A 26708-nucleotide genomic window follows, 5' to 3' on the forward strand; every position below is an offset into this window, starting at 1 on the left:
TAGATATGCTGGTGTAACTGACAGATTCAACTGTCCAAATGTCAATAGGAGGAAAAAAGGTAGAGCCACAATTTTGTTTCACCTTCCCAGCCCCGGCTCTACATAACCGCGCATGTTCTTTGCTTTTCTCCTTACCCTCACCCCTCATGATTTTTCAAATCTCAATAAGGTCATTCCTCAACCTCCTCCGTTCCAGTGAAAATGGCCCAGCCTCTCCCTATAACTCAAACCCAACAGTCCTGGCAAAGTCCAAGTAAATCCCTCTCCAATAGTATTCTTCCTATTACAGGATGACCAGAACTGTACTCAGTACTCTAAACAAAATGGCCTCACCAACATCCTGTACAACCTCAACATAGAACAAAAAAAATTTACAACCCAGGAACAGGCCCTTCAAGCCTAAGCCGATCCAAATCCCCTGTCTAAACCTATCGCGTAATTCCTGAATCTGTATCTCTCTGCTCTCCCCCTACTCATGCATCTGTACAGACGCTGAAAATGTGTTGTTGGAACAGCGCAGCAGGTCAGGCAGCATCCAGGGAACAGGAGAATCGACGTTTCGGGCACAAGCCTTTCTTCAGGCCCGAAACGTCGATTCTCCTGTTCCCTGGATGCTGCCTGACCTGCTGCGCTGTTCCAGCAACACATTTTCAGCTCTGATCTCCAGCATCTGCAGACCTCACTTTCTCCTCCATCTGTACAAATGTACCTTTTCTTTTTGTAGATATTTTTACTGAAAATTTAACATGTTCTTACAAGTTTACAAATTTAAAAAAACCAAGTACAAACACTAATATACAATTAAATCTTAAATAAATAGCCAAAACCTGTCAAACAAAAAGAAGAGATACAGAGAAGAAAAAGACAAAACTCAATTACTAATCTAACCTATAACTAACCAGAGTGTATGATCAAATATCTTACATTATTCAAAAGAAAAAAGGATAACATAGTAATGAAGTAGTGAAGTACATGCTCGGAATGAGTTAACATCAAGTCGTAATAAAACCCGAGCCAGAACTGTTACCTCAACTAAATGAAAGCCCTTGAATGAATGGCCGAAATATCTGTATCTATGTAATTCAAAAAGGGCTGCCATATTTTATAGAATAATTCAGTTTTTTGGTGCACCATATTTGTAAGGAAGTCAAGGGGAATACATTCCATGATTAATCTGTGCCAATTCGGAAGTCCTAGAGGGCCCTCAGCCACCCAGTTTACTAAGATATTTCTCCTTGCATAGAAGGAGAGAATGGAAAATAATTTCCTCCCGTGCACATCCAGAGAAGGTAAGCTCGAGAAGCCCAGAAGAGGAGATACTGGATCTACTGTAATTTCCGTTCCCATGATTTCTGTCAGGGCGTTTACTACTTTGGTCCAGTATTTGAGGATCTTATGGCATGTCCATAAGCGGTGTGTAGGAATGCCCACCTCTGTTTTACATTTGGGACACATTGCAGATGCTCCTGCCCTAAACTTTGCCAATCGTTCTGGTGCCATATGGGCCCTATGAAGTATCATTAACTGAATGGTCTGGGTTCTGTTACAAATGGAGATTTTTTTGGCATTTTCCCAGATGTAATTCCACATTTCTGTAGAAATTTCCAGCCCCAAATGCTGATCCCATGTTCTAAGCAGACGGTCCATATCTTCCGACGCTTCATCACGTAATAAATGATAAAGAGTGCTGACTGAGGGTACACCCACTGGCCACAACACTCTACGTTCTCTATCTGATTTATAGAGAACATCTAAGAACGCAGTCGTCTTCTGTATGTAGTCTCGAATGTAGAATTATCGAAAGAGGTCTCCATTAGGTAATCCAAATTCCTGATGCAGCTGTTCAAAAGTCATCAGGACCCCCTTCTCAAACAGATCCCCTAAACAGGAGATACCCCTGGATCTCCAGGATTTGAATGTGGCATCTGTAAGCCCCGGCTGAAAACACCATGCCCCCACTATAGGAGTATAGGAGGATGTTTTATGTGAATTACCCTCGTTTGCCGCATTATATTCCAAGCTTTAATTGTGTTTAGTACTATAGGGTTTCTATAATGGTCCGTAATGATTTTCATCTTATCGAAAAATAAGAGGTTAATCAGAGGGCACTGTACTTGAGAAGTCTCGATGTCCATCCAGATTGATTGCGGGCCTGACGTGACCCAATCGGCTGTGTAGCTTAACTGATACTTTCTAAAGTCTGGAAAATCCAGTCCTCCCCTTGCCAGTGGAACTTGTAGCTTCCTTAGCTTAATGAGGAGCAGTCTATGGTTCCAGATGAAAGAACCCAGTCAACCATACAATTTGCACAGTGCCAGCCTCGGCAGCATCACCGGAAGCATTCTCATAGGGTATAAGAGACGGGGCAAGACATTCATTTTAATTAGGGCTATTCTACCTAGTCAGGAAATTGGAAGGTCTCCCCAGCGTTGAAGGTCCTGTCTTACCCTTTCCAATAGATGCACAAAATTGGCCTTGTATAGCTGGCCAAATACTGGGGCGATAAAAATGCCTAAGTATAAAGAAACCCTCAGAGACCACTGAAAGGGGAAGTGGGACATACTAGTGAGGCCACCCATCGGCATGGCCTCCGATTTTGAAAAATTAATTTTGTAGCCTGAAAATGCACTAAATGCATTAATAGCTTGGATTAAGCGAGGCACGGACATCAGAGGATTACTAAGAAAAAGGAGATCATCATCTGCTTATAGGGTAATTTTATATGTTTACCTGTACCAACCCTCGGGGCTGTTATATTAGAGTCAGCCCATATAGCTTCCGCCATTTGCTCAATTATTCGCGTGAATAGCAACGGTGAGAGACGACATCCCTGACGGCAGCCCCTACCCACACTGAAGCTATCGAAGCCTAATCCATTGGTGATCACAACTGTTTTGGGATCATTATACAGTGTTGAGATCCATTTGGCAAATATGTTTCCAACGCCAAACCTTTCCAATGTATAGAACAGGTATGACCATTCAACCCTGTCAAATGCCTTCTCCGCATCCAATGAGACTACTATTCCTGGTATTTTTTCCTGATGACAGACTTGATTCACATTCAAGACCCTTCTAATATTATCAGATGATCTACGGCCCTTAATAAACCCAGTCTGCTCCTCTTTTATGATATATGGCAGTATCCCCTCTAGCCTCAATGCTAATGATTTACAGAGAATTTTAAAAATCTACAGTTAGCAAGGATATTGGTCTGTATGATGCACAATCTTCTGGATCCTTTCCTTGTTTGAGAATAAGGGAGATATTCACCTCATTCAGTGAAGGTGGGAGGCAGCCCTGACTTATATGAGTGGTTGTACATGTCCATAAGTGGGCCAGCTAATACTCCTGTGAACTCTTTGTAAAATTCAACCTGAAAGCCCTCTGGGCCAGGTGCCTCACTGCTCTGAAGTTGCCTGATTATGTCAAGTATTTCCTGCGTTGTTGGGGGAGCATTCAGGAATGATACCTGTTCTGGGATTAAGTCCGGAAAGGCCAGGCTTTTAAAAAAGGACTGCATCCTCCTGGCTCTATCTTCACAATCCTGCGATCAGAATAAAACTTTCTGAAGATTGTGTTGATCCTTTTAGGATCGTGAGTCAGAGTACCAGCACTTTCCCTGATAGCTTGAGTGGCCCCATTTTATCCTTGCGAGAAATGCGAAGCATCTACGAGGTTTATCGCCAAATTCATATAATCTTTGTTTTGCAAATAATATTTCCCTCTTTGCCGTTAGGTGAAGGCGGTATTCAGAGCTGTCCAAAGGGTCATAATCCTTTAGTAATTTGGCAATAGAAGGTCTGTCAGCGTATGCTGTTTCAGCTGCTTTTAAGCGAAACTCAAGTGGACGCTGTTGTTTTCCCTTTAATTTTTTCCGGGTCACCGAGTATGAAATGATCACAACTCTCGCATAAGCTTCAATAGTCTCCCACATCATTGACGGGTTACTAGCCGTACCTGAATTAATTTCCAAGAAAGCTTTAAATTCTTGAGAAAAATATTTTGTAAGGAATCCATACGCCAATGTCGGGGGTGGGGGTGGGGGGGGGGGGGGGAGATGTCTCATTGTTCATAGACTTGATTTCCATGTACACAACAGCGTGTTCAGAAATTATATCATCTATTTTACAGGATGATATGGAATTTTAAAAAGTCGAGGGGGCAAAAAACATGTCAATTCTAGTGTGACATTTATGTGGATTAGAGTAAAAAGAGAAATCTCTGCCTTGTGGGTGGAGGCACCTCCACACATCTATTAATCCTAATTCTTGATTCAAATCTGCCAATTGTCTAGATCTGGGGGATACACCCGCAGTACTCTTGGGTATCCTGTCTATTTCCGGCTCCATAATGCAATTCGAGTCTCTCCCTATAATTGTATGATGAGCACCGAGAGCCATCAGTTTGGAGAAGGCTTCCGTTATAAATTTGAAAGGATGCGCCGGGGGACAATACTGGTTTAAAATCCCATATTCCTCTCCATTTATAAGGGCTTTAATTGGTATATATCGTCCAGATTCATCTTTTATCTGACTTAGGATTTTGAAAGGGAGATTCTTCCAAATAAGAATGACTACCCCCCCCCTACTTTGAGCTGGAGGAAGAAAAGAAGGCCTGATCAAATCCACCCTGTTGTAATTTCAAATGTTCTTTATTCAATAAATGCGTCTCCTGCAGAAGAGCTATATCAACCCATTCTTTCAAGGTTTGATAATATTTTCTTCGTAGGTTTGATAATATTTTCTTCCTTTTGATTGGAGAATTACTCCCCTTGATATTCCAGGTGCACCATTTAATCGAATGACTAACCATAACCATCCAGGCAAGTCCGAGACCCCCTGGGAGGAGAAACACCATCCAAAACACCTCGAGCATAGACCATAGAAAATTCACAAAAAGTGATTCTTTATTACACTCACACTATTATAATAAAAAACTATTTCTAAATAAAAAAAACAAAAACATATTTAAACGGACATTTTCCCCCTGGTTTCCAGGGGAATCACTTCCTTTCCAAAAACATATTTAAACGGACATTTTCCCCCTGGTTTCCAGGGGAATCACTTCCTTTCCAAAAACCCATCATATCCTCTCCCGACCAGTGCCCCACCCTTGACCCAGGCACCCCATAAGAGTGAATAAAATTGAAGTGTATGACCAAGCTAAAGTTAACAGTGAGTACCCTCCCTCCTCCCCACCCACCCCAACACCTAGATATATGGTGATGTTAATACACACTTATAACAGCACACAAACCAACAGCCACTCTCAGACAACTCACCAAAACGAAGGACCCGATACCCAGCATGAGCAAAACTAACGTAGTGTACAAAATCCCATGCAAGGACTGCACAAAACACTATATAGGACAAACAGGAAGACAGCTAACGATCCGCATCCACGAACATCAACTAGCCACGAAATGACACGACTAGCTATCCCTAGTAGCCACACACGCAGACGACAAGCAACATGAATTTGACTGGGACAACACTACCATTATAGGGCAAGCGAAACAAAGAACAGCCAGAGAATTCCTAGAAGCTTGGCACTCATCCACAAACTCTATCAACAAACACATAGACCTGGACCCAATACACTTCAGCGGACAGCTGAAACTGACAACCGGAAGCGGCAGGGACAGGCCACTATAAATGCCAGAGGAAACACCACAGAAGCACTTCACAGGAGGCTCCCAAGCACTGAGGATGTCACCTAGACAGGGGACGAAACGTTTGCAACAAAAGCTTCCAGCTCGGCGAACAGAACCACAGCAGAGCACTACAGACTCAGACTTGCTGGGTTGCCGCCATCTTGAATTTTCCCCGCCCAGATGCACCTTCAATAAATCTACCGTCCCTGCCTCTACTTCTGCTGGCAATGCATTCCAGACATCTATCACCCTATGAGTAAAGTACTTTCTGTGTGCATCTCCAACATGATGTCCCAATTCCTGTACTCAGTATGTGAACAATGAAGGCAAGCGTGCAAAACACCTTAGTCACCCCCGTCTACCAGTGATGGAACTTTCAAGAACAATGAAAACGACCACCCTCGGGTCTCTGTTCTACAACACGACCCAGGCCTTAATATTATCTGTACAAGTCTTGCCCTCTAATTTAGCAAAATGCAACCCCGCACATATCCATACCTCTCTCATACACAGGCTCTCTCTCAGACACACACATACACCACCCTCTCAACACACTCACCCTTGCGCAGGGTCATTCTCCATCACAATCACACTTTATCAAGCATGCACACATGCAAATACACACTCACCGACGCACACAGTCTTATACACAAACACACTACACACACTTTCCTGATGAAGGGCTTTTCCCCGAAACGTTGATTTTCCTGCTCCGCGGATGCTGCCTGACTTGCTGCAATACCACATTCTTGATCCTAAACTTATTACCCTCTAGTTCTGGGCTCCCCCATCCAAAGGAAAATACCATGTCTATTTACCTTATGCATGTCTATTTACCTTATGCATGTCCCTCGTGACGATATAAAAGCGTATAAGGTCACTCATCAGACTCTGGCACGCTACGGAAAACAGTCCCAGTCTGTCCTCATGTCTCTCCTCACCCGGGTAGCCAAGACGCATACCTGAGGTCACAAAGTCTGCTCCCTCCCTGGATTCACTCCAGTTGCTACAAGTGAGCCTGCTCCACAATCATTAAGATCATGGCTGATCTATCCATCGTCTCATTTCCTCCTCCCTGCACTGTCACAAGGAACCCCTTCATTCCCCTATCAGGCAAAAACCCACCTAACTGTGTCTTGAATATACTTAATGAAGCTGCCTCTATTGCTTCCTTGGCCAGAGAGTATTCCATAGATTTTGGTGAAGGCCTTTTGCCCAAAACATCTATTTTCCTGCTCCTCGGATGCTGCCTGACTAGCTGTGCTTTTCCAGCACCACTCTAATCTAGACTATTCCATAGATTCACGACTCTCTGGGAAAAGCAGTTCCTCCTCATCTCTGTCTGAAAGCTACTCCCTCTAACCTTGAGGCCTAGTCTCACCCATCAGCAGAAATTACTGGACAGGGTAGGGCTTCATCCCCAATTGCAATGACATTGGAAAGATGTTTCCATTGGTAGGAGACTAGGACCACAGGGCACAGCTTTAAGAATAAAGGGAAGACCTTTAGGAACAGAGATAAGCGATGTCGCTTTTTCTGCTGACAGTGAGGAGCATGGATAATGTGTTGGTGACACCAGCGAGCAGGTGCGCTGTTGTTCACACCACAGAACAGACACAATGTGCTCTGTGGCGATGCTGGTGTTATTAACAGATTTTTAAGTGTTCAAATGCCAAGAGGAGAAACAAAGGATAGAGCCACAGTTCTTTTTCCCCATGTGGTTCAACATTTTATAGCTTTTGCATTTTGTCTGGCTGCTCACTTTTTTTTTTAAAAAATGTCTTTTCATCAGTATAGGGATGAGGTTCACAACAAGAGGGCATAGGTTTAGGGTGAGAGGAGAAAGATATTAAAGGTACCTAAAGGGCAACTTTTCCATGCAGAGGATGGTGCACATATGAAATGAACTGCCAGTGGAAGTAGTGGAGGCTGGTACAATTACAGCATTTAAAACACATCTGAATGGATATATGAACAGGAAGGGATTAGTAGGATATGAGCCAAGTGCTGGCAAATGGGACTAGATTAATTTAGGATATCTGGTTGGCATGGACAGGTTGGACCGAATGGGTCCGTTTCCGTGCTGCACATCTATGACTCTAAATAAAAAGTATATTTTTCCAAATAACAAACTATATCCATGTTAACAAGGCTTAGTGCACCATATGCTTTACTAACCATTTTCAACAGGTCCTGCCCTCTGAATGACTGAGGAACATAAACATGCTGGTGCATAGTATCCTTCACTAGTATTTACACACTACCCTCAGCAATTGCACAAGTAACAGCAAAGAGCAAACAGCACAAAGAATAAACAAACAGTGAGGGGTAAACAGCACAAGGATTAAACACACAGTGAGGGGGAAACAGCACAAGCGCCAGTAAAAGCAGATGGAAAGTGAGTGTAAAATGTCACTATGACAGGACAGGCCCCACATTCCTTCCCCTCCGTCACCCCCACAACCTGCCTCACCTTTCACCTCCCGGGCCCAGTACCTTCCAGGTGGCCCCATAGTTGACACAGGGGCCGCCCCACGACCAGTAGAACTCCACCACCCAGGCGGCCGACGAGTTCCCAAGCAGGCCCTTAACCCCATCCGCCTCCAGAATGCTCACCGGCTCCTGCCTGCTGTACAGCCGGCCGATGTGGCCGTGACACAGCAGCTGCGCCAGGAAGGCGGCGGTGCCCAGTGACGGGTGTCTGCCCCGGGCCGCACGGCGCCATTTTCCTAACGGCCGCCCTCCCGCCGCTTCCCCGCTCGAGCGACTTCTCCTCCCAACCGCCTTCGCCCCCACGTGACGTCTGCACGGGGGATGGGCGGGGCCGGGGGAGCCTCACCGTCACCAAGCAACAGCCACCTCGCGCTACAACTGCTCATTCACAAAAACAAACTCTCCTGTCTCGCTCTGCAGCTGCAGGGGGGACACTGCCACGTTTCCAGGAGCCCTGTCTACATTGGGAAAGCTCACGGCTCAATTTAAACAGATATTCCGACATCTAACGGAACGGCGTCATATCTTAAGGGGGCAATCTGCATTTTAAAGGAACATGGACATTTTAACGGGTATTTCTGCAAATAAAGAGATGTAAATGGACGAGATTATATTTCAAAGGCATGTGGGTTCATTCAAAGGGATATCTTAATATGTAAAGTGACGCAGTTGTATCTAAATGAATCTACATTTCGAAGAGATGTTGCCCTATTTATAAGTAGAGACAATAGGTGTGAATTCTGTCTGTGTCCCAATGTTGAGTCAGACTGACATTTTACTTAGAAAAGCTCTGCATTTAAATTACATTCTTGAGAAGGTAATTTATTGATTCGGGTGTAGGTTAGGGAGAATTGGCCGTGCTAAGTTACCCATAGTGACCAGGGATGTACAGGTTAGGGTGGCTTGGCCATGGGAAATACGGAGTAAGGGGTTGGGTATGGGTGGGATACTGTTCAGAGGGCCAGAGTGAAACAGATGGGCTGAATGGTCTGCTTCCACATTGTCGGAATTCGATGACCCTCCCCACCAAAGGAGCATTTTATCTGCATCTATCCTGTCAAGCCCCTTTCAGAATTCTACTGGTTTCAATAAAGGTATACAGCACAGAAACAGACCCTTCGGTCCATGCCGACCAGGATTCCAAACTAAACCAGTCCCACTTGCCTGCATTTGGCCTATATCCCTCTAAACCTTTCTATTCGTGTCCCCATCCAAATGCTGTTTCAATGTTGTCACTGTACCTGCATCTACCACATCCTCAGCAAGTTCATTCCACATGCAAATCACCCTCTTTCAAAATGCCCCTCCGGTTCCTTTTAAATCTCTCTCCTTACATTTACAAAAAAATGCCCCCCTAGTTTTGAGTTCCCCTATGCTAAGCAAGAGCCATTTGCTATTCACCTTACCTCCAATCCTCATGATTTTATCAATCGCAATGAGGTCACCCCCCCCCCCCCCAACCTCCTGTGCTCCAGTGAATAAAGTCTCAGTCTTTACAATATCCTGGTAAATCTTTATTAATCCCTCTCTAATAGTATCCTTCCTATTACAGGGCCACCAGAACTGTACTCCATACTCTGAAAGTGGCCTCACCAACACCCTGTACAACCTCAACATGATGTCCCAACCCCTATACTCAATGGTGTGAACAATGAAGGCAAGGTTGCGAAATGCCTTCTTAACCACCCTGTCTCCCAGTGACGCAACTTCCAAAGAACTATTTTCTAAAACACGACTCATGGCCCGACCATCATCTGTACAACCCCTTTCTTTTATTAAGCCTCTCTCTCTCTCTCTCACACACACACACACACACTCTCACACTCGCAGGCTCATACTCCATCACACACACTTTTCCAAGCATGCACACACACACTTCTGCGCACTCTCACGCACAAACTCACGTGCACACTCTCACTCTCTCATGCACGCACACACATTACTCTTTGGGGTGAAATTGTATTGGCAGAATTATATTTGCAGATACATTCAATTTTGTTCAAAAAGCACACAATCTGCAGGCAGTCAATGCATCTAATATTTTACAAATTTCGACTTTGGAAACAGAACCTGTCGGATTCAAGATTGGAATACCAACAGATTCAAATCTCACACCTTTAATGCATTGTCGGAGTGGAGTTTTTTTTAATATAAAACTTTAAGTCATCTCAAGAACATTGTTACATAATAATGAACCAAAGCCCGCACCCATTCTAAGAGATGAAGACTATCTAAGTTTGTTCAATATATTCTATCAGTTGCATCACACTGATCTTTTGATATAAGTTCTGTGTCTTATGATGCTGTTCCATGAGGCTTATGTGTCGATGAGGCAAGATGGTACAGATGAGGCGATGGAGAATTACAAATCACGTAGGAAGGATTTAAAGAGGGAGTCAAGAAGAACAAAGAGAGGACACGAGCAGTCTTTAGCAAATAGAATAAAGGAGAACCCTAAAGCTTTCTGTAGGTATGTGAGGAATAAAGGATGATTAGGGTAGGAATAGAGCCAGTCAAAGACAGAAGTGGGAAGTGGAGTGTGGACCCTGCAGAGATCTGAGAGGAGCTAAAGGAACATTTCTCATCGGTGTTCACTCAGGAAAAGAATGAGGTACGAGATATTAGACTCGAAAGGATCGAGGTTAGTTACACACAGGTGTTATCAATTCGAGGAGTGAAAGTGGACAAGTCCCCTGGGCAGGATGGGATTTATCCGAGGATTCTCTGGGAAGCTAGGAAGGAGACAGCCGAGCCTTTGGCTTTGAGTCGTCATTGTCTACGGGTTTAGTACCTGAGGACTGGAGGATTGCAAATGTTGTGCCCTTGTTCAAGTAGGGCAGCAGAGATGACCCAGGTAATTATAGACCAGTGAGCCTTACTTCTTTTGTAGGAAAGACTTTGGAAAGGATTATAAGATTTATCATCTAGCAAGCAACAATTTGATTTCAGATAGTCAATAGGGTTTTGTGAAATGCAGGTCGTGTCTCACAAACCTCACTGAGTTTTTTGAGAAGGTGACCAAGCATGTAGATGAGGGTAGGGCAGTTGACGTGGTATACTTGGACTTTAGTAAAGCATTCGATAAGGTTCCACATGGTAGGCTGGTGGAGAAAATGCAGAGGCATGGAATTGAGGGTGATTTAGTAGTTTGGATTAGAAACTGGAAGAAGGCAGTGAGTGGTGGTTGATGGAAAATATTCAGTCTGGAGTCCAGTTACTAGTGGTGTTCCACAAGGATGTTTTGGGACCACTGCTGTGTCATTTTTATAACTGACTGAGACGCAGGCATAGGTGGATGGGCCACAGTAAAGTCGATGGAGTACTGGACAGTTTGGAAGAATGTTACAGGATGGGCCTATTCGAGAAAAGGGAAACCTGACAGGGGAAACTCCTCAGTCCACAAACAACTTATTTATACAGGCCCACAGAACCCTCTTCACCCCAGAGGTAGGAGTAGTATGTTACTCCTCTCTATCGGTAGATGACTAACTTGCCCCGTCCCCAGTCCCCGATTCCAATCTATTAAATCAGACTTCCTACTGCCAACCCTCCGAAGAGAAATATCACTTTAGGGTGTAGGTTTGCTCGATGAGCTGCAGGTTTGATATCCAGACGTTTCATTACCTCGTTAGGTAACAACATCAGTGGTGACCTCCAAGTGAAGCAAAGCTGTTGTCTCCTGCTTTCTATTTATATCTTTCTCCTGGATGGGGTTCCTGGGGTTTGTGGTGATGTCATTTCCTGTTCGTTTTCTGAGGGGTTGATAGATGGCATCTCGATCTATGCGTTTGTTTATGGCATTGTGGTTGGCTTGCCAGGCCTCTAGGAATTCTCTGGCATGTCTTTGCTTAGCCTGTCCCAGGATACATGTGTTGTCCCAGTCGAAATGGTGTTTTGTTTTCATCCGTGTGTAGGGCTACGAGGGAGAGAGGGTTGTGTCTTTTTGTGGCTAGCTGGTGTTCGTGTACCCTGGTGGCTAACTTTCTTCCTGTTTGTTCTACATAGTGTTCGTGGCAGTCCTTGCATGGAATTTTGTAGATGATGTTGGTTTTGTCCATGGGTTGTACTGGATCTTTTAAAGTTTGTTAGTTTCTGTTTCAGAGTGTTGGTGGGTTTATGTGCTACGAGGATTCCGAGGGGTCTTAGTAGTCTGGCTGTCATTTCTGAAACTTCTTTGATGTATGATAAGGTGGTGAGGGTTTCTGGCTGTGTTTGGTCTGCTTGTCGTAGTTTATTCTTGAGGAATCTGTGCACTGTATTATTTGAGTATCCGTTCTTCTTGAAGACATTGTATAGGTGGCTCTCCTCTGTTTTCCAAAGTTCATGGTGGCTCGTCGGAATCGTCTTCTGATACAGCTTTGTTTGGGTGTGTTGGGATGGTTGCTGGTGTCGAAAGAAAGGACAACGGAGAACTACAAACCGGCGTATACAGAAAACCAACAAACACTGACCAAATACTTAGCTACACCAGCGGGGGCCTGCATGTCAAGGCCTCCCTGTACATGGATGACATCGTCGTTTTTTGCTAAGATCCACTGTCCGTGCGCAAACTCATGTGCATATGTGACCAGTTCGAACGGGCCTCGGGAGCCAAGTGAAACCGAGGCAAGAGCGAGGCCATGCTCTTCAGGAACTGGGCAGACCAATCCTCGGTCTCCTTCACCATCAGAACTGACCACCTGAAGTTGTTGGGTATTGGGGGGGGGGGCATGGGCCAAGTCTTGGGAGGAGCGTATCAGCAAAGTGAGGCAGAAACTGGGCAGATGGAAGCTCCAGTCGCTCTCCATCACGGGAAAAAACCTGGTCATCAGGTGTGAGGCACTGTCATCGCTGTTATTCGTGGCACAGGTCTGGCCTCTTCCCAGAACCTGCGCCACTGCAGTCACCCGGGCCATCTTCCAATTTATATGGAGGTCAGAGATGGATTGGGTCCGAAGGAACTCGCTGTACAAAGATCTGGGCAACGGGGGAAAAAATACACCCAATGCCACCCTCACTCTGATGGCCACCTCTGTGTGTGGCGGCATCAAGCTGTGCGTGGATCCCCGGTACGCAAACACCAAGTGTCACTACGTACTGAGGTATGTGTCCCCGGTGTTGCAAAGGATGGGCCTGGTCTCGCTGCCGCGGAACGGTCCAAGTAGTTGGACCATTCCGGATCACCTGTCCTTCGTGGAGAAGTTTATGAAGAAAAACAACTTTGACCACAAGTACATCAGGAAGTGATCAGCACGTAGTGGTCTTGAGACCCTTCAGGAAAAGGAGAGGGCGGATCCTATCGAGCGGCTCCCTGAGCAGACTGTCAAAGCCATTTGGCAGAATGCCTCATTGCCAGAACTTTCCAACAAGCACCAAGACATGGCTTGGCTGGTGGTGAGAAGGCCTCTGCCTGAGAGATCCTTTATGCATGCCCGGACTCTCAGCCGCACCACACGCTGCCCTCGAAGTGGCTGCAGTGGGGGGCGAGACTGTCACACACCTCCTTCTGGAATGTGCCTACGCAGAAGAAGTCAGGAGAGGAATGCAGTGGTGTTTGTCAAGGTTCGTCCCGAGCAGCGCCGTGACACGGGACTCCGTGCTCTACGGTCTGTTCCCCGGGACGCACACCGAGACGAACATCACCTGTGCCTGGAGGATCATCGACTCGGTGAAGGACGCTCTCTGGGCGGTCCAAAACTTGTTGATCTTCCAGCTGAAGGAGTTGACCCCGACTGAGTGTTGCAGACTGGCACATTCCAAGGTCCAGGACTACGTGTTGAGGGACGTACTGAAGCTTGGGGCAGCTGCCGCCAAGGCGCGGTGGGGAAAGACCACCATGTAACATCTGCCTGCCTAAAGAAGAACAGGGGGCCCACGCAGTCATTTGGGCTCTGCTGATGGCTCAGCTAAATATATGGACATATGATTGATAAATGTACAGACCTGTATATAAAAATTATAAATTCTGATCTCTGTATGTAAATGGTTACGTATGTATGGCATGACCAACTGTACAGACCATCAAATTATTTTATGAATAAAGTATATTTTTGTAATAAAAAATATCAGACATGCGAGTTGTGCAAGGTTACTTTATGAACTCTCCAATTAGCTCAGACTGGTATCTCATTAATGATAGGAGTTTATCTTGCTAGCAAGCTGGGTAGGTTTTTCCCACCTGATGGATAGTTCAAAGTCTGTACGAGCGATCACAGATCTATTAATTAACTTTTCTTCCTTACAAATTATTGTCTTTCCTGTTATCTGTCTAATTAAAAACATGCAATGTTTTTGCAAACTTTTGTATGAAGGAAGCCACTTTGTATCAATACATCAGAGTAGCCTGCTGGGGCACTGGAAGAGCTGGTACTCGATTTTCCGAGTTATTAGAACCTGGTTAGTTCAGCTTATAGGTGTCAGTGTTATGCTGCAACAGTGATGCTATCAGTGAATAAAGGGGATGACTAAAATGAAACTAAACTGTAAGAGGGTTTTATTCCAGGTTTCCAAAGAGTACGATCTCCAGGACAAACCAAGAGAGAGGCTTTACAGGTCTGAGTCCACGAGGGATTCCCTGGGCCGCCTCAAATCTCCACTTTAACATGGGAGGTAGGACAAAATGGCTTCTGCTTGGCTAACTCGGTCGGAACTGAGTCAGGCAGATACTCGTGACTCAGAGCAAACAAGAAACCACAGACTGACGTAAATCCAGATAAATACGATTCCAAGAACAGGTTGTCTACAAGAAATTATGATAGACTAAGTCAAAAATGCACGAGGACCTTGCGGGATCTGATTGGTTGTTACTATGTGATCATGCTCAATGTCTGACTCTAAACAATGTACATAAGTTCTATCCAAACTCTGTATAAGTTGGCGGATTCTTTTGGCACTCTAGGAGTACTCATCAGTGGCCCAGTGGTTAGCACTGCTGCCTCACAGCACCAAGGTCCCAGGCTCGATTCCAGCCTCAGGGGGCTGTCTGTGTGGAGTTTGCAAATTCTCCCAGTGTCTGCGTGGGTTTCCTCCCACAATCACAAAGATGTGCAGGTTTGGTGAATTGGCCATGCTAAACTGCCCATAATGTTAGGTGCATTAGTTAGAGGGAGATGGGTCTGGGTGGGCTACTCTTCAGAGGATCGGTGTGGACTGGTTGGGCCGAAGGGCCCGTTTCCACACTGTTGGGAATCTAATCTAATCTAATCCTTCTGGTCTGATCAGAGTCTAGCAACCCGGCTGTATCAAAGAATAAACTATTGCTTGTGTGATTGACAAAGAGTCATTTCCAGGTGTGTTTATTGACCAATCCTAGAAATCCGAAGATCCGGACTAGCAGTCCGAACAGCCAGGCAGGAAATGGTTAATGTCCCCAGGATGTGGGGAACAAATAAGACACCAAGGCATTAACACCAACACCAGGGAGAAACTGAACATACAGGCGTGACAAACATTAGTGGCAAGCCAGAATCACAGATGTACAGCACAGAAACAGCTAAAATGTGCATACATGAAATGTGCCTGCAAACACTGGTAGATGTTACAGACAAACAGATAAGGTGCTGTGAGGGGAGGGGGTGTAGGTTAAACTAGATATGCTCGTACAAACAGTTATAAGCATCTGTTTCCTGCTTCTGCAAAAACAAAAAAAACACAATCAAGGAGGTCAGAAGGCTCAATGTCGGCGAAAAATGGGAGGAAATGTTGCTTTCGCAAACAAGGAAGCAGCTGGCAGTGAAAGAGGATATACGCTAACACTTTGTTCACGCACAAGGCCGGATAAGGCAAGAAATAGATAAGAGTAATGGGCGCCACCGGGAAAAAAATGGAGGGACAAACCGATCTTTTGAGGGTCAGCTTGGAACATCAGGGTGGGGGGAATGTGAATGAGGGAAAGAAGCTGAATGTGCTGGAGCCAAAGTGGAGGAAGAACAGAGGATGCAAAACCGGTTTGAAGCTGCAATGAGGAATATTGCATGTGCTGTACTTGTACCTGTTGCAGTTCCTGGTGAGAATCGGGTGCATTTTAAACATCAAAACAGAAAAGATATCCAGCCCTCCCCCTTCCCAATCTCTATCCTTCCGTCCCTCCTCACCCGAGTAACTAAGACACATACCTGAGTTTGCGGAGTCTGCTCCCTCCCTGGATTCACTCCAGTTGCTACAAGCGACCAATTTCCCCTCCTCCCATCTCTGTCTCCCTCCCAGGATGAAGAGTCGTCCAGAGGGCGGGAGATTCACTTTGAAACTGACAGGGCCACTTCCGCGTTGTGGCGTCATACATGAACGAGGGACGGGGCGAGGAAACGTGACGGTACAGAGGGCGGGGCGAGTCTTTCAGCGGGCCGCCTCACTGCGCATGCGCTGCCCCAGCGGCAGACGGGGAGGACAGCTCACTTTCCAAATCCCTCCTTTCAGAGAATCCCCACAGTATGGAAGCAGGCCACTCGGCCTCACCGACCCTCCTAAGGGTCACCCACCAACACCCATTCCCCTGTCCCCATTGCTCTACATTTATCCCTGAGTCATGCACCTTACCTGCATGTTATGCCTAATTTAGCATGGCCGATCCACCCTAACCTGCACATCCCTGGGCAGGATGGGGAATTTAACATAGCCAATCCACCCTAACCTGCACATCCCCAGACACTGTGGGTAATTCAGCATGGCCAATCCACTTTAGATTAGGTACTGGAAAAGCACAGCAGTTCAGGCAGCATCCGAGGAGCAGGAAAATCGATATTTCGGGCAAAAGCCCTTCATCAGCAATAGAGGCAGTGTGCCTGCAGGGTGGTGAGATAAATGAGAGGGGGGTGGTGTGGGGGGAAAGTAATATAGAGTACAATGGGTGAATGGGGGTGGGGATGAAGGTGATAGGTCAGACAGGAGGGTAGAGTGGCCTGTTCGGATCCGAACTCTGCTTGGTTAAAGGTGGTCCGGAGTCAGTGCAGGATGAGTTGGTTACAGAGGCAGGCGCTGAGGAAGCAAATGTGGCTATGGTAGCGAGTCTGTTTCTGGACATGGTTGAAGAGCTTCAGGGCAGAGGAAATGACCCGGAAGTTGCAGTGGGAGAGGGACTCCCTGAGATTCTTGTAGAGAGAGGAGGAAAACTTCTTCAAGGCAGGTATCCTTGCAAGAGGATTCGCAGTAGGGTTAAAATCAACTAGGTAAAAACAAGGACTGCAGATACTAGAAACCAGATTCGAGAATCACACAACTCCAGCTGTAGTCCAACAAGCTTCTTTGGAAGCAGTCACTTTTGGAGTGTTGCCTCTTCATCAGGTGGTTGTGGATAAGATGCTAAGGCACAATTTAGAGCAAAGCATTCCAGCGTCCTGCCACTGAAATGGTATATTGAACAAACCTGGATTGTTAAGTCTTCCACCTTTTCAATACGTTGCAGGTCTCATTACAACATAAACCCCAGAATTTCTTGTTGTCACCTTTGAGATAACAAGGTTTTATAGCAAAAGCTCACATCTCAGCTCAGACAATGCATTAAATGTGTGAGGTCAGAGTCTGCCTGTATCCCAAACTTGAGTCAGACTGGTTCTACTTCCAAAGTCAAATTTACAAACTATGATATGTATGGACTGCCTGCAGATTTTTGCTTTGAAAAATGCACATAGAATGAATCTGTAAATATACATTCCTCCCCCCCCCCCCCCCCCACACACACACACACACACACACAAACAAGTTTGTTGGGTGAATTTGTACTTGCAGAATTACCTCACTTTGCTCAAAAACTGCAAAAATCCATGTAAGATTCTGTAAATCAGTTTTTAACCATTGTGGCACAGACAGTCTCACACAGGGGAGCTCACACCTTCAATACATTATCTGGGCTGACGCGACACCAATTGGTAAAGTTCACTTGAGGATTTAACTATTTTAAAAGGTTTTGTGATTTACATTTGAAAGAACTGAAACTATCATGGTCATTCGAACAGATGAGAGACTTAACAAACAATCCAGGTCTTTTTCAATATATAATTTCAGTTACATCACACTATAAACTGTTGCTATAAATTCTGTGTCTTACAATTTTATATTCCACAATCCCCTGATGAAGGAGCTGCACTCCGAAAGCTACTGCTTCCAATTAAACTTGTTGGACAGAATTCCTCAAGTAGGGCACCATAAGAATCCTGGGAGACTGCTATTTCTTATTTACTTCGTAATGAACAAACATTAAGCACGATCCCCTATTTATTTCTAATGTTGTTTCATTTTTCTTGTTTTATTCCCTGCGATGATGTGGGAGAATTGTTAGATTTGGGTCAGCCATTTTGTCACATATTAAAGCCTGGAAACCATTTTGAATCTCAGCTTAGTGCCTGCTTGCTAAAGCTTGTGTTTCCCAGGCTCAGCGGAGACGGTTGGCCTTGCAGCTGTACTGCTTCCCGATAAACAAATTCTTTCCCGACATGGGGCTTTATTTCCATCCCCCACAGTTGGCGAGTCAGACAGTTAATTCCCTGGTCCTCTCAGGTCACCGGCCAATATCCTTTGAGAGATGAAATATAGAGGGTGGTTGCTGCTTTTGTTGTATCCAAAATAAAGAGGAATGCTGGCCAGGGACAAAAGTGCTATTAGAAATGTTGATACAATTCTCCCTACTCAGCCACAAGATACTAGTGAGAGAACTCAACAGGGTCCTAGCGTCTGGACGTAATACTGCTGAGAGCACTTGCGCTTTACAAAGTTAATAATAATGAATTTGCTTACCCCAAGGTTTTGAGAGATGAAACCCTATTTGATAAGCCCTGGACACACACTGAGGTCCGTGGCATGCTTCAAGATGCCCCCGATCTGTTTGAGTGCCCAACAATAGTTTTAATTGGCGAGTAGAAATCTGAAGTATAATTGCTCGCTTCAGGATGTCCAGACTTGAGTGAATTCGACATACAGGACACATTGGGCAACCATTAAAGACTCCACTGTATTTCCCCGGGTTGTGGACTCATGCAGAGACACAAACAACTTGTGTTGAAAACAGTGTTCGATTTGCAAATGGAACAGCTGAGAGGGATTTAGAGTTTGCACACTTGGTTAAGCAGCAATGTGTCACAGCCAGGATTTATGAGGCTCAACTCCCTAACTTGGGCTGCTCTGGAATGTGAGTGCCTCATTAGCCTTGGAAGGAAGGAAGGAATAAACAAAAGCTGACAAACTGAGATATGAAGAAAGTTGGAAAATGTTACAGAGAGACACACACAGGCAGAAGTTTGCAGGAAAGTTAACACTTCATAATTTGGTTTCAATGCACATTAGCCTGGGTATGGTACTGATATCACAGGGGCCTCAAATAGGGGACTCCCTCAATACTCAAACCAAAACATGGGTGCCCCCTGCTGGACTGGTTTGTGTTCATTCTTTGCTGCTGCCTATTTCAGTTGATGATGTACATTATTGTTAACACACACAAACCTGGTGGCACCCAGATTTTCAGAAAGCAGCTAGGAAAAGATCTGAAATGTGTTTAATTTGTAAACAAACAAGATGCATACTCGAAGAGGGATGCCCTGTGTTTGTTCACCACCTCCTTGCTTGGTCGGCCTTTTTTAATTGTCTACAGCTTGCTTATATAGAATCACCTCGTGTACATTGTTATGAATATTGTCTAATAAGAGTAGATGTATTTAGTAGATGAATCAAAACCATCTCAATGACTGAAACAGCTGACACTGGATTGTTGGACAAATGGGAAATATTTGCATCAGTTAACCAAAGCACTTCAAAATTTACAGTCACGGATACGTCAAGTCGAAGAATTAGGAGCGGGGCATATTGGAGCCTGCTTCCTCGGGCAGAGAGTTCCACACATACACTACTCTCTGGGAAAAGCAGCAGCCCTCACTTCCTCCTCCTCATCTCTGTCCTAAACCTACTCCCCCAAAGCTTGGGGCCTCGTCTCAGCCACCAGCAGAAATGACTGGATAGGGTCGGGCTTCATCCTCTCAGTGCAATGAATTCCCACTTTCCACCAAAATCCCGGATGTACTCACTTAGTTGCTTGCTGTCTCACAAATGAAAGATTTCATTGTAACTTCTTCCGGTCCCAGGAAGGGCAAAACATCTTTGAAAGTTGCTCTGAAAACCCAGTCTTCACAACCACATTTCTGTTTTCACCAAAGACAGTTAGAGTCATACACCACACAAAGAGATCCTTCAGCCCAACTCGTCTATGCCAACCATATATCCGAAATCAATCTATTCCATTTGCCAGCATGTGGCCCATATTCCTTAAAATCCTTCCTATTCATGTACCCATCTCGATGCAGAGGGATGTGGGCCAAATGTTAGCAGATGGGACAAGATTAATTTTGGATATCTGGTCGGCATGGACGAGTTGTACCAAAGGGTCTGTTTCCGTGCTATATGACTCGAATCTTCTTCGGTGAAAGCAGAAGTGTGATTGTGAAGGCTGGAGTTTCAGAGCAGCTTTCAAAGATGTTTTGCCCTGAATGGGAGCAGAAGAAGTTACAATGAAGTATTGCATTTGTGAGACAGCAACTGAGTGAGTAACTACATCCGGGATTTTGATGGAAGGTGGGAATTTGTTGCACTGTGGGGATGAAGCCCTACCCTATACAGTCATTTCTGCTGCTGGATGAGACCAGGCCTCAAGATTAGGAGGAGCAGATTTAGGACCGAGATGAGGAGGAACTGCTTTTCCCAGAGAGTAGTGAATCTATGGAATTCTCTGCCCAGAGAAGCAGTAGAGACATTTTCACTCAAGAGACCTTGGAGTGCAGGTTCGTAGCTCCTTGAAAGTGGAGTCACAGGTCGATAGGATAGTGAAGATGGCGTTTGGTATGCTTTCTTTTATTGGTCAGAGTATTGAGTACAGGAGTCATGTTGTGGCTGCACAGGACATTGGTTAGACCACTGTTGGAATATTGCGTGCAATTCTGGTCTCCTTCATATCGGAAAGATGTTGTGAAACTTGAAAGGGTTCAGAAAAGATGTACAAGGATGTTGCCAGGGTTGGAAGATTTGAGCTATAAGGAGACACTGAACACGCTGGGGCTGTTTTCGCTGGAGTGTCAGAGGCTGAAGGGTGACCGTATAGTGGTTTATAAAATCATAAAGGGACATGGATAGGATAAATAGACAAAATCTTCTCCCTGGAGTGGGGGAGTCCAGAACTAGAGGGCATAGGTTTAGGGTGAGAAGGGAAATATATGAAAGAGACCAAAGGGGCAACTTTTTCACAGAGGCTGGTGTGTGTATGGAATGACCTGCCAGAGGAAGTTGTGGAGACTGGTGCAATTGCAACATTTAAGAGGCATTTGGATGGGTATATGAATAGGAAGGGTTTGGAGAACTATCGTTTGGGTGCTGGCAGGTGGGACAAGATTGGGTTGGGATATCTGGTCGGCATGGGACGGGTTGGACCAAAGGGTCTGTTTCCATGCTGTACATCGCTATGACTCTAAACTCAAATACACAGTTGAATGGGTATTTGCAATGGTAGGGGAATGAAGGGTAGTTGGGACAATGCAGGGAGGAGGAGCTGAGTTGATGGATAGATCAGCCATGATCTTAATGAATGGTGGAGCAGGCTGGATGGGCCAAATGGCCGACTCCTGCTTCTATTACTATGAAACTTTAACCTTTCATTTCCCATGGCTAACCCACCTAACCTGCACATCCCTGGACATTCTGGGCAATTTAGCATGGCCAATCCAAATCAAGGCCAGTGAGCAGTATAGTGATGTGGAAAATGAACATCAGAGAACGATAGAAAGGGACAAGGGGAGTAAACGTACCAGCAATCAAAACTGGATTTTAAAGGTCACAAAAATTGAAACTAAAAACAGTGTGTCTGAATGTGTGCTGCAATGTAACAAAAGTGAATGAATTGACTGCACACTGAGAATAATTATGATCTGAGACTCCTTACAGAGACATGGCTTCAGGATGACAGGGATTGGATCCTGAATATCGAGGGGATAGTCAGATGGGAAGCGAGGTAAAGGTAGAGGGTTGGCACTATTAATCAAAGCACTGAGCACAGGGTAGTCTGGTGTCAGGTCGGGTTTCAGGTCCTGATTCTTCTGTCCTCTGTTGATCTCCCTGTTCCCTATTACACCTTCTGGAACAATAAAACATTCAGTAATCAACGCACAATCTCCCAGCCTGTCAACCATCCAGGCACAGAGTGTAGTCATAACAGGGAATTAAACAAGAAAAATGAAACAAAATTAGAAATAAATAGGTGCTTATGCTTCATGTTTGTTCATTCGGAAGTAAACCAGAAATAGGGCTCTCCCAGGATTCTCATGGCGCCCTACTTGGGGAATTTTGTCTCCCTTCCATCTAACTATTAGCACCCAGCTATGATTTACAACAATATTTACACCAACAGAAATAAAGCATCTGTTATCAAATAGGCAGAGATATACTGATGTAGATTTTTTTTTCTCTTTCATGCAAACACACACACACGTCCATGGGGGTGAATTTGTATGTGCAGGTTCGGGGGCGGGGGGGTTGGCTATGCCAAATTACCCACAGTGCCCAGGGATGTGCAGGTTAGGGTGGATTGGCCATGCTGAATTACTTAGTGCCCAGGGATGTGCAGGTTAGTCGGGGTAAATGTACAGCAACAGGTGTAGGGGAATGGGTGTGGGTGGGTTAACCTTCAGAGGGTCGGTATGGAGTCTTTGGGCCCAGTGGCCTGCTTCCACACTGTGAGGATTCTCTGAAGGGAAGGGGTTTTGCAAACTGTGACACGCCTCTTGATATGTTGATGTCACAGCAGGGAAGTGGCCCTGTCCGTTTGAGTGAATCTCACTGTCAGGGCAACTCTTCATCCTGGGAGGGAGACAGAGATGGGAGGAGGGGAAATCTATTCACTTGTAGCAACTGGAGTGAATGCAGGGAGGGAGGAGACTCCACAAACTCAGGTATGCGTCTTAGTTACCCGGGTGAGGAGGGACGGAAGGATCAACGTTGGGAAGGCGGGAGGAGTAGATATCTTTTCTGTTTTGATGTTTAAAATGCACCCAATTCCCACAAGTAACTGCAGCAGGTGCAAGTACAGCACATTCAATATTCCTCATTGCAGCTTCAAGCCGGTTTTGCATCCTCTGTTCTTCCTCCACCTTGGCTCCAGCACATTCAGCTTCCTTCCCATCCCCCCCCCCCCCCCCCCCCCCCCCCCCCGCCCCCCGCCCTGATGTACAAGCTGACCCGCAAAAGATCGGTTTATACCTCCATTCTTTCGCGGTTGTCTTTTGTGGGTTTTGAAAACTTTCCCAGTTCTGAGTATTGGAGCTGGAAGGTTACGTTGTGCACTCTCCAGGACATTTGTTTGGCTACTTTTGGAGTATTGTGTGCAGTGTTTGTCTCTCTGCTGGAGGAAGGATATTGTGAAACCTGAAAGGATTCAGATAAGATTGATAAGGATGTTGTCAGGGTTTGAGCTGAACAGAGTGGAGCTGTTTTCTGTCGAGCGCCAAAGGCTGAGGGTGACCCTACAAACGTTTATAAAATCATGAGAGGCATGGATAGGGTAAATAGACAAGGTGGGGGGTGTGGGGGGTGTGGGGGGTGTGGGGTGGGGTGGGGGGGGTAGGGGGGGTGGGGGTGGGGTGGGGTGGGGGTGGGGTGGGGTGGGGGGGTGGGGGGGGGTGGGGTGGGGGTGGGGAGGAGTAAATGAACTTTTGTATCTCTTTTCCCCAGGTTTGGGGTTCGGGGGGAGTCCAGAACTAGAGGGCATAGATTTAGGGTGGGGGGAGTGGAAGATTTGTGAGGGACCTAAGGGGCAACCTTTTCACGCAGAGGGTGGGGAGTTCATGGAATGAGCTGCCAAAGGAAGTGGTGAAGGCCGATATAATTACAGCATTTAAAAGGCATCTGGATGGGGAATATGAATAGGAAGGGTTTAGAGGGACATTGGCCAAATTCTGGCAAATGGGTCACTAGTTTAAGTTAGAATATCTGGTTGGCGTGGACTGAAGGGTTTGTTTCCATGCTGTACACCTCTATGACTTCATTTCTACATACTCAGAACCAATTTCACAAGACTATGAACAGGCCATTCACCCCTTCCAACCTGTCCTGAGCTGTGGTTAAACTGCATATAATTCAGTGCAAGTTTCAGAAAGGTTTCAACAGCTCTTTTAAAAAATTTAACATGCTTTCAGACTTCAACTATGTTTCTGAATATATCATTTTAGGTATTCTTAATTGTAAAGATACACGTATCTAGTGAACACAGCCCACACCTCCGGGTGCTGCCAGTAAACTTTACAATGCTGATGAAATGATGCAGTACCTGCACTCATGAAAAAATTACAATTTCTAACGATACTAGCTCCTCATTCACTGCTCCATCTGATACACGACATTGGAAACTCAGTGCAGGAGGCTGCAAAAAATGCAGGAGGCTGCTTTAAAACAAAAACCTCTTGGAGCTCAAAACTTTCAATGAGAGTCTGAGCCTGGCAGTAAGTAAGTTCAGGTAACCTTTATTGTGACCCAACTTTGTTACAGCTTCAGATTCCACCCCCGCACCCCCCTCACCAAAAAGGGGTCGAAAAAGTTGCTGTTTTTTTTTAAATAAGCAGCTCAAGGTCAAAGCGCACACACTGCCACCCCCCTCCACCTCTCTCCTTTACTATTGGTCAGCACCGAGTTGTCCCTTTGTAATTGGGTCCTTGCTACAGCCGTAACCCATAGGAAATACTGCCTCACTCACCAATTTCAACCCATATCTGGTCTCCAAGTAAGTTTCTCTCCACGCATTTGCCAGTGAGGGGAGGGCAGTGGAGAGTCAACCAGACTGTTGTGGGTCTGGAGTCACGTGTAGGCCAGACCGGGTAAAAGGAGACAGCTGGAACGACTGAGTGAATCCTCTCCCACAACGAGTTTCCTTCCCTAAAAAGGACGTGAGTGAATCAGATGGGGGTTTCACCACCCCCAACCCCCGAAAATGGTTTCACCGTTAGATTCTGAACTCCAGATTTCTGACCAAATTCCAATTCCACCATCTGTCGCGGTGGAATTCAAACCCGGGAGCCCCCGGAAGTGGGTTGATAGTCCAGTCGATAATGGCACTTGGCCGTCACTCCTTCAATCCCCCTGCGGTGGCACGTGAACTCGCTGGTGCCTCCGCAGGTGGGAGGAGCAGGTGAAGCCTTTCCAGCATTCGGGGCAGCTGAAGGGCCTTTCGTCTGTGTGGACCCGCTGGTGAGTCAGCAAGTTGGAGGCCTGGGTAAATCTCTTCCCACACTCAGGACAGCTGAAGGGCTTCTGCCCCGTGTGGACCCGCTGGTGGGTCAGGAGGTGGGAGGCCCGGACAAAGGCCTTCCCGCACTCGGGGCAGTTGAAGGGCCTTTCCCCAGTGTGGAGCCGCTGGTGCCTGAGCAGGTTCGAGGAATTCCTGAAGGCTTTCCCACACTCGGGGCAGTTGAAGGGCCGCTCCCCTGTGTGGATACGCCAGTGGGTCAGCATGGTAGAGTCCTGGCTAAAGCCCTTACCGCATTCGGGGCAGGAGAACGGCCTCTCCCCCGTATGGATGTGCCGATGAACCTCCAGGGCAGACGGAGCACGGAAGCTTTTCCCGCAGTCGCCACACTTCCACCGTTTCTCCACAGCGCGGGATTCCTTGGGTTTCTCCATGGCCGAAGCTTTAGCTGCACATGTGTGGAGACTGTCCCCAACTTGAATTCCTCTTCCCAGGCCGTATAGCTATTACACTCTCCTCACTGAGTGCACTGCAACGGTAGGGTCTCTCATCCAGTCCCACTGATGCTGAAAACGTACTCAAACAGAAACCAAAACGCTTTGCTCCTTCTCACAGAATCAGAGTTGAAAACCGTTGCGTTCCCGATGGATTGAGTGACTGTCAGACATTGATGTCAAAGTGAGGACTGAAGACACTGGAGAGTCAGTGTTGAAAAGCGCAGGAGGTCAGGCAGCATCCGAGGAGCAGGAGAGTCAACGTTTTGGGCATAAGGCCTTCATCTGTTGATTTTGAAACTTCCGTCTTCAGATCCTCAAATGTAAAAAGAGATTACAAAAGCCATCACTGTCAGTGCAGGTTAAAAATTCTGAACAAGGAATTCTACTTTCTGTGGAATATTCTTTTCTTTTGTTATTCCACAAAATTGAAAGCACCATCCCACTCTCCCTCCCCCTCTGTTTTCACTCCACTCTAATTTTCCTGAAGGTACTGATTCAGGATCTTACAGGGGCAGAAAAGCAATAACGTCAAAACCGACATCTCTCTGAATTTTGGATACCTCCACCTGAAAGTTAATATCTGTGGGATACTGCTAAGAGTGAGTAGGTCTGATTTGGGAAGAGTGTCAATTCAGTGTGAACCTGCAATGCAGCTTCTTGAAGAAGAACTAGACTCAAAATGGTTAACGTCCCCGGGAAGCGGGGGAGCAAAGTGAGACATCAAGGTATTAACATAGACACCAGAGAGAAACTGAACGTAAAGATGTGGCAAATGTTTGTGGAAAGCCAGAGTCACAGATATACAGCATAGAAACAGACACTTGGATCAAACTCTTTGGTGCTGACCAGATATCCGAAATTAATCTAGTCCCATTTGCCAGCAC

At 45.9% G+C, this 26708-nt stretch overlaps 1 protein-coding gene across 1 annotated transcript in view; it reads right to left on the reverse strand.

The window, feature by feature from the left end:
• LOC148143011 (uncharacterized) overlaps nt 1–26708 on the reverse strand; it is a 127190-nt gene that overhangs the window by 18148 nt on the left and 82334 nt on the right. Inside the window, exon 4 of the mRNA XM_087975772.1 lies at nt 12600–12827. Within this exon, the coding sequence (XP_087831898.1) occupies nt 12600–12827 (228 nt within the window). The remainder of the gene's footprint in view (nt 1–12599; nt 12828–26708) is intronic.

The sequence above is a fragment of the Chiloscyllium plagiosum genome, unplaced genomic scaffold, assembly GCF_037043375.1.
Source record: "Chiloscyllium plagiosum isolate Xiang-an unplaced genomic scaffold, Cpla_swu_hap1 HiC_scaffold_27, whole genome shotgun sequence".
NCBI lineage: Eukaryota > Metazoa > Chordata > Chondrichthyes > Orectolobiformes > Hemiscylliidae > Chiloscyllium > Chiloscyllium plagiosum.